General features: G+C 42.6%; 1 protein-coding gene across 1 annotated transcript in view; it reads right to left on the bottom strand.

Annotated features, from left to right (window-relative positions):
* Ccdc175 (coiled-coil domain containing 175) overlaps positions 1–13,578 on the bottom strand; it is a 64,469-nt gene extending 50,891 nt beyond the window's left edge. Inside the window, 6 exon segments of the mRNA XM_005072838.4 lie at positions 522–644; positions 2,342–2,570; positions 5,040–5,175; positions 8,427–8,538; positions 10,755–10,840; positions 13,406–13,578. Coding sequence (XP_005072895.3) covers positions 522–644; positions 2,342–2,570; positions 5,040–5,175; positions 8,427–8,538; positions 10,755–10,840; positions 13,406–13,565 — 846 coding nt within the window. The 5' untranslated portion in view covers positions 13,566–13,578.
* Positions 13,579–13,889: the final 311 nt, after the last annotated feature.

Here is a 13,889-nt window from a genome sequence, read left to right as displayed (position 1 = left end):
AGGAGGCTCAAGATGGAGGTGTGAGCTTGGGCATAGAGATGAAACAGAGCTTTTTGCATAGACACTTTCTTAAGCCTAGACTGACCTCTGTGTCTTTACCATGTTGAAATAAAAAAAACAGATAATAGTCAAACACATATATGTGGGAGAAGTATTTGATTTTACCAATGTTGTAAAACTGAGATGCCATACTGGACACATCACAATTAAAGTTAGCATGGGCACCTCATGTAACATATGATGGCATCAGTGATGTACTCTCACAGAAAAGTGTGCTTCTGTATTGTGTGGTTTTGCTTGCGATTTCTGATATACTACAGGCCCATTCACTCAACTAACTGTGGCAAAAGATCAGCAGGCATTAATATATATTTATCTAGTGCTATCACACTTCAAAGAATGTGTCAGGAAATGTTAGCATGTCATCCACATCCTCTTGAAATAGCAGGAAGATGAACTAAATCTTTGAAAAGACAAGTATGCTCAGATTGGACTAAAGGAAGAAGTTTATTTTTTCTTACCACTGTGCTGGTAGTAACTGTTTGCTTAATTTTTATTATTTTATTTTGTAATCTGGTCAATTCTTTCTTCTTGCTGTATGCCTCTTTTCTCCTTGTTTCACAGTGTTGTTTAATCTCCTTCATCTATGGCGACAGGAATAAGCCAATTAAAAAGCCAATTAGCACATGAGAGTTGAGAAAGATCTTTTGCTTTGTCAACCTAATTGAATTTAAAAGAACCATTTCCTATCTAAGCAAACTACAATTTAAAAGAAAATGAAACAAAGTCAGGGTTTACTTATTTCCTAGTGTTAAAGACAGACCCATGAATGCCTATGAACAATATGGCAATGACCACTGCTAAGGAAAAGCATCTTGCAACTGTAAGGACTTGCCACAACATCACAGCAATGGGTACCACGCTACTGTACATTAAGCAGGTAAGGGGAGTAAGGGAAGTAATCACTTGTCTTAGAAACTCCAGTTCACACCAGCTAATGGAAAACAAGACCCAACTAAAGATGGAGAATGCAGAATCCCTGGAGACAGGACAGCCTATACTCTTAGACAAGTTTTCCCATTTTGACCCTAGTCAAACATCTGGTCACATGTCAGACTCTAGGAAAACGAGTGACGCTTATTAAAATCAAACTTGTTTGTCAGCAAGCTGAATGATCAGGAGCAAGGTAACAATGATCAGAGAGGCACATGGAAGCCTAGTAGATGAAAACCTTGCGAATTCTTATGTCTGGCTGTCTTTCCATTGAAGCCACCCACCACCTTTTTCAGTGTTATCTATTTTGAATGAGTGTGACCATAGTCGATATCTATGCGTCAAAATACAGACACACATGAGTGAAACTTGTTGATAAAAACATTTTCTTGAAAATTAGGGGAAAAACATAAAAAAATCAATGTAATAAATTAAACCTCTTTCTTCCCTTCCCATTTAATGTTGCATCATTTAAGTTCAAGTTTGACTTCCTGTGTCTGATGGTGGAAACTGCAGCTCAGGGTGAAAAATGTAGGCAGTCTCTGAGCTTGTGCCCATTTCCACTTGGGGAAGAGCTTTGCAGCAGTTTCCATCTTAGGCGTAGCTCCTTCCTGTAGAGGAGGAATGGAGATGGCTCTACCATTCCCAGAGCAACCAAGGCACAATGAGAGATGAAAGAAACCCAAGAGGGTGGACAGTGACCTCGATTAACACAGCACAGCCAAATGGTGCAGTCTCCACCAGGGCTGAAGAGGCTGTGGTCACCTCTGCTTCTGACCTCTGGAAGTTGCTGGCCTCATAATACGGTTTGCTTTGAGTGCAGTGGGATCTGGCAGCCCCTCTGAAGGCCATTCCTGTCTCAGGTTGCTGCAGCTGGAATAGCAGGCATTACAGGTGTTCTGCAGACATGACAGGTGTTCTGCAGGCATTGCAGGTGTTCTGTAGACATTGCAGGTGTTCTGCCTGACACTGCAGGTGTTCTGCAGACATTGCAGGTGTTCTGCCTTATCCTAGATTCTGTGTATACAGAAGTGGCACTAGCTAAGATGGTGGCAAATTCCTCCTCTCTATGTCAGCATGAGGACACTACAAAGACATGGGTGCTGCAATACTCTGTCCTACGAACTGAATGCGCACAACTGAGTATCTTTTTCCCGGAGGCTACAAAACAAGCAAGCAAGCAAATACAACCATGTGCTTCCCACTCCACTGTTGTTCAGAAGTTCCCAGAAGACAATCACAATGTACACTTACCAGCTAACCTCCAGGACAAAATGAAGAATTCCCATTGCCTGCCTCAGATTCACCGACAATTCTGAATTTAAAAAGAATAAATCCTACCATTTACCTGGGTAGTCAACTGGTCTTTCTTTTCAAGATACTCTGCTTTATGTTTTTCTATTAACTCATGTGCCTCTTTCAGACCTTGTTTTTGGAGTACAATTTCTTCTCTCTCAAAGTTTATTCTGGTATAAGTGTCATTTATATAAATAGTGGCTGCGGCTTTCTCTTCCAGGGTCTGGTTCAGCGACAGGACAAACTTGGCATGCTGCTTTGCCAGCTCTGCTTGCTTTACACTGGAGGAAAAGGATGACTCTCAGTATATGAGGACGGCATTTAAGAAAGAAAGGAATGAAGAGACTCTGGTGGCATGAGCCCTCACAAAGAGGGGCATTGTAAGGCATCCTTATTTTCCGATCATCTTTGTGGTTTAAATTTAAACTTGATCAAAGATAAGGAACCAGAACAAGTGTCCACTTTGCAGCTTTTTTAGCCACTACTAAAATGTCAGTCAACTGGCCTCGCCTGGCTCAACCTAGCCCCATGTGCTAAGATATGAGAGGATATTTTGGCTCAAAGAATAAGACAATTCAAAAGTCATTGTGAATGAATAAGTAAAATCTGGTCAGATGAGCGTTTTGAGGCAGGCTATTGAATCAAAGAAAGATAACCATTCTATCGTGTCTATATTCACCCTGATACCATAGCCATATGGGTGGGCCCAAGAGAAATCTAGCTAGCTGTCCTTTGGACAGAACCTAGGGAAAGACGAGGCTGCAACAAACTCTAATGCTCAGATGATGCTTGAGACCTGCTTCTCATCTTGATGTGTCATGTATCTCATACATGCTCTGTGGGCCACATCTCCCTGAGGAAGACGTGACTGTTGGGAGAAAGTCTAGCACAGAGATAATGGAGAGATTGGAAGAAGGACCAATTGATGTCATTTCTCTGTTTCACTCTTTAAAAGCTCCTGCAACATAAAGCCCTTCCCTAGTGTTTAGTGTCCAGGTTAGAGACTTTGGGTGGGGAGGGAGGGTGCTTGAAGCCTCGGGAAAATAGATATGGGCTATTTGGAGATTTATTTGGTAGAGGTCAAACATCACAAATGAGATCAATAAAAAGCAGCCTGAGTGGGAGGTTTGGTGGGGAAGTGAATCAGTGGGTGATTGTAGGCTGAGTATGGGAAACCAGGAAAGGGAATAAGTCTAAGGATCACAGTTCTTCAAGGAAGAAACCAAGTCAACCTAAAAACCTGACCATTGGTGGTGGTGGTGGTGGGGTGGAGGTGGTGGTGGTGGAGGTGGTGGTGATTTGAGCAGTGAGCACTCACAGACAGGATGCAGGCCTAGGGAAAACACACCTAAAGGCTTCCATTGTCTCTCATTTCCCAGCGGTGAAAACACAGTCTCACCACCACTCATCAGAGCCTGGATAGTGCATCTTCCTTTGAAAAGTAGAGGAACAGGTGGTGATTACAGTTTTATAGTTCTGTCTCATCAATCCACCATTCTCTATTTGTACCTTGTCTTTCCCTGAAGATTTATCTACAGCACAGATTCTCCTATCCTGATGGAACTGTAGGATGAGTGTCACCTGGGATCTATTAGGAATGTTGATCTTTATCTCCATCCTACTACCAGCTAGACCTATGAAATCTCCCAAGTCCGTGTTTAAGAAGCCACCTCGGGATCCTGATGCTCACTCAAGCCCCCAAATCACAGGAGCAGGAAGGTGTGGTATCGCTTGATGTATCTGACTGAGTCTTCTATTTCTGCTTGTTGGTTTAGAAATGTCTAGTTTATAGCTATCTCTGGAAATAGTGGATAGTCAGTCCATGAATAATGCATCATGAATCCTTAGTGTAAGTTAGAATAATCGGTATTCCTCAATTATATAATTAGGAGCCTCATTCATATTTCCCAGGGCAAGTGTTCTGAAGGCCTAGTTTGGGAAGCAAGCCTGTGGGCATTGAGATCTTACCAGTCCCTGTGCACCAACCCCATGCTCTGATGGGGCTCTTTGAACATTTCTCAATATGGAATGCCAGCATGCTGATATTTATGCATTAGCCTTGCAAATTTGCTCACAGTGATGAGTTAGTCTTCAAACCTTTTATTATTTTCTCCTTTTAGAAGAAATCCTCCTCTATGGGCTAGGGTGAGTCAGGAGTTCTGAACCCTGTCTTACAGATGGAGCAAATGAGGCCCATGGGATGATGCATTGGTTCAAGACAGCTGCTCAGGAATGAAGAAGGGGTGCTAGGAGGTCCCAAACTATAGGCAGTTACGTACATGGCCTCATTAACTCTACGTAAACCCTAGCACCGACTCAAACTATAGGCAGTTACGTACATGGCCTCATTGACTCTACGTAAACCCTAGCACCGACTCAAACTATAGGCAGTTACGTAATGGCCTCATTAACTCTACGTAAACCCTAGCACCGACTCAAACTATAGGCAGTTACGTACATGGTCTCATTAACTCTACGTAAACCCTAGCACCGACTCATCCTCCTGTAGATTATAGGCAAGATTGAAGACCTTTAAGGAAATTAACTGCACAGAACTGGATTGATATGTACTTACAATATAATTCCAACCAGAGGGCTTGCGGTGGGGCAGGGTGGGGTTTCAAACATAATTCTATGACAGGAGAAACTAAAAACACTGTGTCAACCTTAGGCGGTGCCTTGGAAGTAAGCATATGGTTCACCAGTGAGCGTTCCCAGCCTCTAAAATACTGAATGAGAAAACCGCCTACCCCAGAGCTTCGTTCACTTCCTTCAGATCACTTATTGTGTTCTTCAGAGACTCCACTTCGTCATCCAAACTTTTGATCTTGGTTTTTATTTGATTTATCTCAACAATATTTAGTCTGCGAGCATCTCTGATGCATTCTTAAAAGCAAGTGAAAACACGACTGTCATTTGAGGAGAGTCGCAGTGGGTGCTCTGCCTATCCTGAAGAGAACTGTCTTTCGTTGAAATACTCGCTTCCCTGCCTTTCTGCACCAGGCCCTCTGTACTTAGCCACTCGGACCATCTCAGTGTTACTGACATCTGCTGCTGTTAGGATGTAACCAGCTTCCGTGTTCCAAAAATCGTCACAGGGCGGAGTCTGTCAGCAGCTGGCTCCCACTGGCCCCATCCCTTTGTCATCTCCTGACTAGGGCTTTCTACTGTCTCTCGGACAGCATTGTTTTAGGCACACACCCGTGCACGTGTGGTCAGAAGTTCAGGAGGAGGGACAGCCACTGGGACATTGGTAAAAGGAAGCAGGGTGTGTATACTTATTTCCCCTTCTCAATAGTGGATGCTATAGGAAAGTAACTTCAATGGAGCGTGTTGCCATCACTAATTGTGGCTAGCTGTAACCAACGTTGTAATGCACTCCATGTTGGCGCCCCCTTCTCTGCTGTCTTGGTTCTTTATCCCATCCTCCTCTATGGATTATATACCCTAAAAACTATAATGGTGCACAAGTCATTACCTCAAGACTCTCATTTTGGAAAAACCAATACTATGTAACCAATTATTCATAAATAAATACCAAACCAGTGCAACCATTGGACCCTGTGGGTCGTGACTCCTACAGAGGTGGCATAGCAGTTATTTACATTACAGTATCTATTATATAACATTATATAATATATTTATGTTACATAACAGTAGCAAATTACAGTTATAAATCAGCAATGAAAATAATTTTAAGGTCGGGGGTCACCACACCAGGAGGAACTGAATTAAAGGGTCACAGCATTAGGAAAGTTGAGAACCGCTACCCTAGAGGGTTATTCAGCCTGTGATGTACCAAGGCTCAACGCACTTCTACACAACAACTTCTCCGGCAACTAGCTGATAGCTTCCTTCGAGGTTCAGGTTATTACCCGTAACCTCCCCCCTCCCCCAGCATATCTCTTTTCTAGGTCTCTAGTTGAATTGCTTGTGGTAACAAAATGTCTCAAACTTTGTGTCTCAAATTCACATCTCTATCCTGTTAAGTGCAGGCTCTGCTGCCAAACAGAGGTCTGTGGGATGCCTGGAGACTCTGATCTCTAGCAAATCTTCCCTTGCTGCATCCGATACTGGTATAGAGCCAATTCAACTTTCTCAGTTACATGTATAGCCTGCATCACAGAACTTACAAGCTAAGGTGAGGTGCATTTTTCCTACTAACATATCTTTCCTGTTTATATAAATATAGCCCAATCTGGAAAATAAAGAAAAACAACCGAAGTAAACCAGAAACATTTTTCTAACTCTCCCTTTGGTGCAGATCTGTAAGTCTGTTTTCCCCCTTGTGTACATGTATCATTGTATTTTCCTTCTCAACTAATGTAACAATAAGCAGATTGCTTTATTATATAACCTACAGTACCAGTTAGGATACAGTTGGAGGGTAGAACTCTCACAGAAAATTCAGCAACAAAAGTTTCTTAAAAAGTGCTACTAGCGGGGCATTGGTGGCACACGCCTTTAATCCCAGCCCTGGGGAGGCAGAGGCAGGGGATATCTGAGAGTTCGAGACCAAGCCTGGTCTACTGAGCGAGTTCCAGGACAGGCTCCAAAACAATACAGAGAAACCCTGTCTCGAAAAACAAAAAACAAAAAACAACAACAAAAAAAGTGCTACTAACCACAACTAAGGATTAAAGTAACAAGAAAGTAGTGGCAACTTCAGCCCTAAGAGGGAGCCCTAGCTATAAGGCTGTGCTCTATGGGATGGCAAAGAAATGCTGGGCTGCTGGAACTTTCTAGAAATCCCTCTAGAGTACTAGAGGACTTGTCCACACAGACAGAGCATAACTGCTCAAGGAACGTTGAGGGAAGTTCTCTACAGAGTCGTGTCTCTCTTTGGTACCACCACCGCCCAAAGTGTTCTGAGTGATGGGGATGCTTTGGACATTGAAAGCTGCTGGTTGTCATGCAGAAGCTAGGAATGGATCCCATGTCCTCTGCAAGAGCAGCAAGTGCTCTTCTTACTGTGGAGCCATCTCTCCAGGTTCAGTTAAAATCTTTATGTCATTAGATTTGGGGATGATTTCTTTGATACAACATCCAAAGCATAGCCAACTAAAGAAAAATGGGTAAGTTAGACCATCAAATTAAAAGCTTACATCAAAGGTCACCATCAACAGAGGGTTAAGGGTTAGCTCTGGGGCAGAAGTGGGTGTTCTCAAGTGATATATCTAGTAAGAGGTTAACATTGAGAGTAATAAAAACTCCACAACACAACGATGATAACATCTACAATTACTATAAAGACAAAGGTCCTGGGTAGACAGTCCTCACCAGAAAATACAGCAAACACAGGAAAAGACACTCAAAGGCACTAATCATTGGAAAAATTCAAATTAAAAAACCGCAAGGAGGGCCTAATTAATGCTGAATAGAATAGGTCTCATTAAAACAAACAAAACCATAAATAACAAGCGTTGGCAAGGATGTGGAGGAAATGAAGCCTTGTGGAGGAAATGAAGCCTTGTGCCTTGCTGGTAGCTACACGTGATGGCTGGTGTGTAAGTGCATGTGGAGTTATCATACAACCCAGCTATTCCCTTTCTTGATACGGAGCCAAAAGAATTAAAAGCAGAGTTCATCTGTGCATTTGGACATGGTTCATAAACATCATTACTCACAACAGCCAAAGGTCAGAAGGAGCACACAAAACGTTAGCAAGGTGTGGTGGGTATGTACTGTGGAATGTTATTCAACCTTGAAAAGAAAGGACACGCTGATACATGCTCACATATGAATAAACCTTGCAGACATTCATTAAGTGAAATAAGCCAATCATGACAAGACTACCTACGTGAAGTACCTAGAGTTGCCAACGCCATGTAAGTAAAAGGTAGAACATGAGCGAGGACGTCCACCGTGCCTAAAGTATGTGCGTAGCTATTCTTCAGAAATGGGCTGACCCATCTCTTAGTCAATTTACCAGCAAAATCATACAAATTAAATTTCTGTATAGCATATTAATCCACTTAACATAAAATGGGAACCCACTGCGGATCATATTGTTCAGGTAGCGTGTCTGTGGATGCTTATATGGGCAGCACAACTATTAAATCCTTTCTTCAAAAGCATGTGGCTCTCTATTCCCGTGACGGACACTGAAGTCCCACTGCTTACAACCTCGGAAGTACCTTCCAGCTCCCGGTTGATGCTGTTGGGCACAGTCTCCAGCAGAAAATAGAGTCTGCTCAGTTCCATGCTCTCGATTTCCAGAAGTTCAATTGTCTTTTTTCTCATTTCTTCCTGAAAAAAAAAATTTACACTGTTGAAAAGGTATGCATCAAAACAACAATATTACCTTCCTAAGAAAGTGTCTCTGTTTTGGGAGTTGAAAAAATCATTTCCATCAGACCTCTCCTGCTGCTGTTTCTATGTGGCAGACAGCAGGGGAAGATGATGGCCTATAATCAGATTTTAATTGGTCACTGCTGATTTATCTCTTAATTTCTGCTGGTTTTCTTTCACTCAGAACATTTTTCTTTCTGTGTATTCGTTTCCTATATCCAGTTTCAGTTCATCTACATGGAAAGATTCCAACAAGAAGGGCAATACTAAGGAGGCCACTCACTAAAAATTTAAAAATTCCCGATAAATACCCATGTGAACAGAGAACAATGCTTTTTTCCTTTAAAATATATGTATGCATGTACATATGTAAACCATGTCTATATATGATACCAGCAGAGGTCATAAGAGAGCACTGGATCCCCTGGAACTAGAGTTGTGTACCTCAGCGTGGGTGCTGGGAACCAATCTGGGTTCTCTGCAAGAGCAGCAAGTGCTCTTAACTGCTGAGCTGTCTCTCCAAGCCTCACGCTTTTATGTCTGTAAACCTAAATCGTCTTGTGAGGGTTGATTTGTTTTGCTAGTTTTTAGGTATAAATGCATTTAAAGGGGGAAAAACATTCAAAAGTTATCTTTTAAATAAACAAAACTATAGCTATTTTGTAACCTGAAAAACTTCCATTGCGTTTTACTGAAAATCCGATTGCAAAACTGTATATGCTATCATGCGCAGTAGAGGGGTCTGCCAAGCTGGACACTGGAACCTAAAAAGAAATTCTTCCTTCTGTACCATACTTCTCGGTGTCCTCTCCTGACAAAGCGCAACATCCTGTCGGTTGTGGGGAGAGGGTATGGTGGGTGGGGGTGTGCTGGCTGGTCTCATGTCAACTTGACGCAGGCTAGAATTGTCTGAAAGGAGAGGACTCAGTTGAGAAAACGCCTCCAATAAGATCCAGCTGCAGGACATTTTCTTATTAGCATATGGTTTCTGCAAAAAACTAAAACCCAATGCAGATATCACTAGTACTCTGGAAGCAAAAGAGTTCATTGTGAATATCTGAAGGCAGTGGAATTGATGGTGATTTTTATTTTTCTTTACTTTTGCCTATTTATTTATTTTGTAAAATTTCTAGGGTAAATGTATTACTTTTATAATAAGTTCTGGTCAATTTTTTTTTAGTAGAGGGATTTATGTCTCTATTTACTTGAGAGATGCCATAGCTCCAGTATTAAGCAGGTGGGATTCACATTCTTTAATTAGCCATAGTGAAAATCCTTACTTCTACATATGCTAAGAAAAATGTAACTGGAAGCAGCTAGGAGGGTCGTCAGTGATGCTGGGTGGCAAACCTCTTATGGATTCACCTGAGGGATAATGAAGTGTGGCTCTGTGTTGCTATTACACACTTGTTTATAATTACATAAGAGATACAGTAATAAGCTGATTATCTATGGACCGGAAGTCACTTACTTCACAGCCCTTTCTACCTTCTTAGACGTTTGTTATATAATAGAATTGTATTCACTGTTTTTAAAATCAAACAAAGACCCTACTGTTTCAGCTGAGAAAGCATTTTAAGCATCATCCAAAGATGACAAATAGATGTGTCTATGACATTCCAGAAGGAAATTTTAGAACATGTCTTTGATTTGGCTTCTCTAGGGACAGGTCTAAATAAGGAAAAAAATTCTGACGTTTTTCACCAAACAGTTGTCTGCTTAAATCCTTTACCAGTTGTGAAGGGGATTGGGTAGCTGAGTTACTCCCCCACCCCCTACCCCACCATGCCCAGTGGTGGTGATTGTTGGCTAGCTGGTTGTTGGTAGCAGGTTGTTTGGCTGATTGATATTATTGACTGGTCGATTGCAAGCATTGCATATGTATCACGTTCACGCTATTGTCCGCATGCCCCACCCATTAACTGGACTCCCTGGCACTCTGCGTGGCTTTTCCTAACTTGGCTTGTCTGCATCTTTGGCACAGGCCTCACAACTCAGTTTTCTGCTTGAAAACTGAGCAGCAGTCTATACTGAGATTAGTTGGTAAACCGAAGAAAAATATTTCTAACTCAGGGTAAATATTTTCTCTGTTCACATATTTAGGCAACTTGAGCACAGTTGCTCCTAACTTAAGGTTAATTCAAGTATAAGCAAAAGTCTGAAAAAATAAGTACCAATTTTTTAACAGCGACAGTAATGTCCTTAAGGAAGGTTTTAACTTCTTCATTGCAAGTGAAATAGTCACCTTGCAGAGATTTTTCTGAAAAACAAAAGATTAGAATATTAAGATCTCTGAAAGGATATTTTGCCAATCCTACTTGGTTCAGCCTTTATGATTTGGCTCAAATGCTGCATTTTACATTATCTGAATGTCTGTTGAATTTTATGAATTTCCTTTGAATATGTTTCCTATTGCATAGTATCCTAACTTAGATACATGTTTTATTATCCTTAAAGAAAATCTCTCAATAAATTCATCTTTGTAGACATGTCTTATGACAGGAAGAAGAGATTTCAAATAAATGAAATATCAGTAAGTATTTACAAATAAGAAAGAGCTAAGATGTCTGTAATGTAGGTTTAAAAGTTTTCATATTCACACACACACACACACACACACACACACACTCACACTGAATACAAATTACATTGTGCCAGAACACATACCACGTCACTTTAGGTAAGGAATCCCTTACATTATGAACATCTATACAAAAATGTGAAACGCAGAATGAATTTGTCAGTGAGCAGGTGTGGCATTGTGTTCCCATCCACTAATGTACTCAAGGTCTCCTTTTCCCTTAAGCTCTGTCAGTAGGGAGTACTAAGAAGCAGACATTAGTAGCCATTTCCATCTTCAGTAGAGTGAACTGTTACATCTGCCCTCAGTTCCAGGGAACTTGGACTATGCTCTGAGTGGTTATGTGTGTTAAAGAGGCAAGAGTGTGCTGGAGTTCTTTCTTTTTGGCTTTACGGAGTATGTGAGCACATGTCCATTATTGCTCTTGAATATTCTGGAGACTTACACACTTTCTAACTAAACTCAGAGCAAGAAATCTTTATTTTACCTTAGATAAGTTTTATCTTAGTTTTAGTTGTAGCCCAGGCTGGTCTCCAACTTGCTATGTAGCTAAGGATGACCCTGACCTTCTGATCTTCTTGTCTTCACCTCCCAGGTGCTGGGATCCCCACACCAGGTACAAGAAGGGTTAAGGATGTTTCTTCCTAAGAGAAAGCTCCTGGGGTGCTGTGACAGGCTGTGTTCTAGACATGGTCACTACACTCCCAAACTCACTGCAGCTATGGTCACCTGTACAAGGTGGAGTCAACAAGGTCAGGCAACATTTTACATGTAGCACTAATTGAACTCAGTGGGAGGAGGAGGAGGAGGAGGAGGAGGAGGAGGAGGAGGAGGAGGAGGAGGAGGAGGAGGAGAAATAATAAAAGCGGGAGAGGAAGTTTTGGGGTGTTGGGAGAAGTGGAAGAGAGACCTGAGGGATGGGTATGATCGTGATACTATGTGTGTATGTACGAAATTATCAAGGAATAATAGAAAAATTTCCAAGTCTCCAGGCATTATTAGCATATGAAAGTATTTATGCATAATTAATAAGGTTGAATGGACACCCAGTTCTAGAGATGAGCATGAAGAGAATTCAAGGTCCAAGTTCTAACAATGACCTTTGGCTACACCGGGGTAATTTGTGCCATTGATTGCTAACATTTTTCATGGGAATACTGGCCTGTGCTTATCCAGTGAACATTATGAAATTAAACTCAGTCCTCTAAGAAGGTGAAAGAGAAATCTCTCTAAATTGCAACCCTATCACAGAAAAGTTTATTTTGAAACAGTACGATGGTCACAGTGAAACAATGAGGTGGTTTGCCCTTAATGGTCTAAATGGCTTTTGACCTCAACCAGAAATGCCTTGAGATTTCTATCTGAATAAGTATCGTATTAATCACCTTTGAATGGTTGTGACCAAAATGCTTAACAGAAACAGCTTAGGGAAGGAGGCTTTTTTTGTTTTGTTTTGTTTTTTTGTCTTGTTTTCCTCTCCTCAGGGTTTAGACGGTTCGTCGTGGTGGGGAAGGTGTCACAGAGGCACTGCAGATCTCTGCAGTGGGGCGTGAGAAAGCTGTCCCCAGGAAGCAGAGGACAAGCAGCCACCAGGGGCTCGTTAAGACCTTCAAAGTCCACTCCTATCCTGCTCAGTGACAGACTTCTCTCAGCTGAGCCCTACCTCCAAACGTTCCACAGCCTCCTAAAAACAGCCCCACGAGCCAGGAAACAAACATTCACATTGCGATCCTGCGCAAGACAGTTCAGAGCCAAAGCCTACCATGTATGTTAGCGTGGTCACACACACAAGATTATTTTTGGTCCTCGTCTCCCAAGCACTGTCTTTTATCTAACTTTCTTTGCCTAATAAAACAAACAGGTGCCTCTTAACGCATTCCTTTTCCTACTTGTCTTTTAAAGTTTCCAGTTTTCCACGGTAAAGGGTGGAGGGAGATACACCCATGAAAGAAAGGGGGGACGAGACAGCTGAAGTGGAAAGCAGATACTCAGGTCCGGGTCGATGGCCTGGACGCCCAATGGTTATAGAGATCCATCACCCTAAATGAGCTTGAGCTGGTGCACAGAACACTTAGGCCCTCCCTGCCCCCCCATCTCTCGGACCAACAAGGAACAGAAGGCTAGATCCTGCTCAGGGACGTTGTAGTTTCAGGAGAAGAATGCCTGCCGGGGCTCCTGCCAAGGGCGGAGCAGACCACCATCTCCAAGGAGGATGAGACTCCTGGCGTCTCTAGAACTTCTCACCCACAACTAGGAGCTGCTCTAATGCGGCGGCCGCTACGGAGGAGCCTAGGGTGCTGGGGAAGTTGCATAGCTCCAGGGAGAGGCTGGTAGAGACTGAGGCAGGCCGCGTCGCTTTCTCGCTGACAAACCCCTTATCGGGGGTCCAGGAACGGAGAGCCATCTTGCTGCTTGGCGCCAGCGCTGGCGAAGGCAGAGGACCACGGTTGCCAGGGGCAGCGATGACGCTAACGTCTCCCGGCGCCCCCTCGTGGCCCCCACCTGTGGTGGGAACCTCCTTTGGTTCTCTTTACCAAGGCCTAAATGAATGGTCCTGGTTAGATGACTCTTCAGCTTCTCTGTCCTTCCGTTTCCTTAGTACATTTTGCCTTGAAACGTAGTTCTTTTATCCCCATGCGAGCTTTTTGATGTCAGGGACACACTGCTGAGCAGGCTCAGTGTTGAGTTTGATGACCAACTCTGCCTGTCTAGAGACAAGCAAGGTGAT

This window comes from Mesocricetus auratus, unplaced genomic scaffold (genome assembly GCF_017639785.1).
Source record: "Mesocricetus auratus isolate SY011 unplaced genomic scaffold, BCM_Maur_2.0 Super-Scaffold_15014, whole genome shotgun sequence".
NCBI classification, from domain to species: domain Eukaryota; kingdom Metazoa; phylum Chordata; class Mammalia; order Rodentia; family Cricetidae; genus Mesocricetus; species Mesocricetus auratus.
Note: the sequence above shows the minus strand (reverse complement) of the source record. Positions and strands in the feature narration are given on the sequence as shown.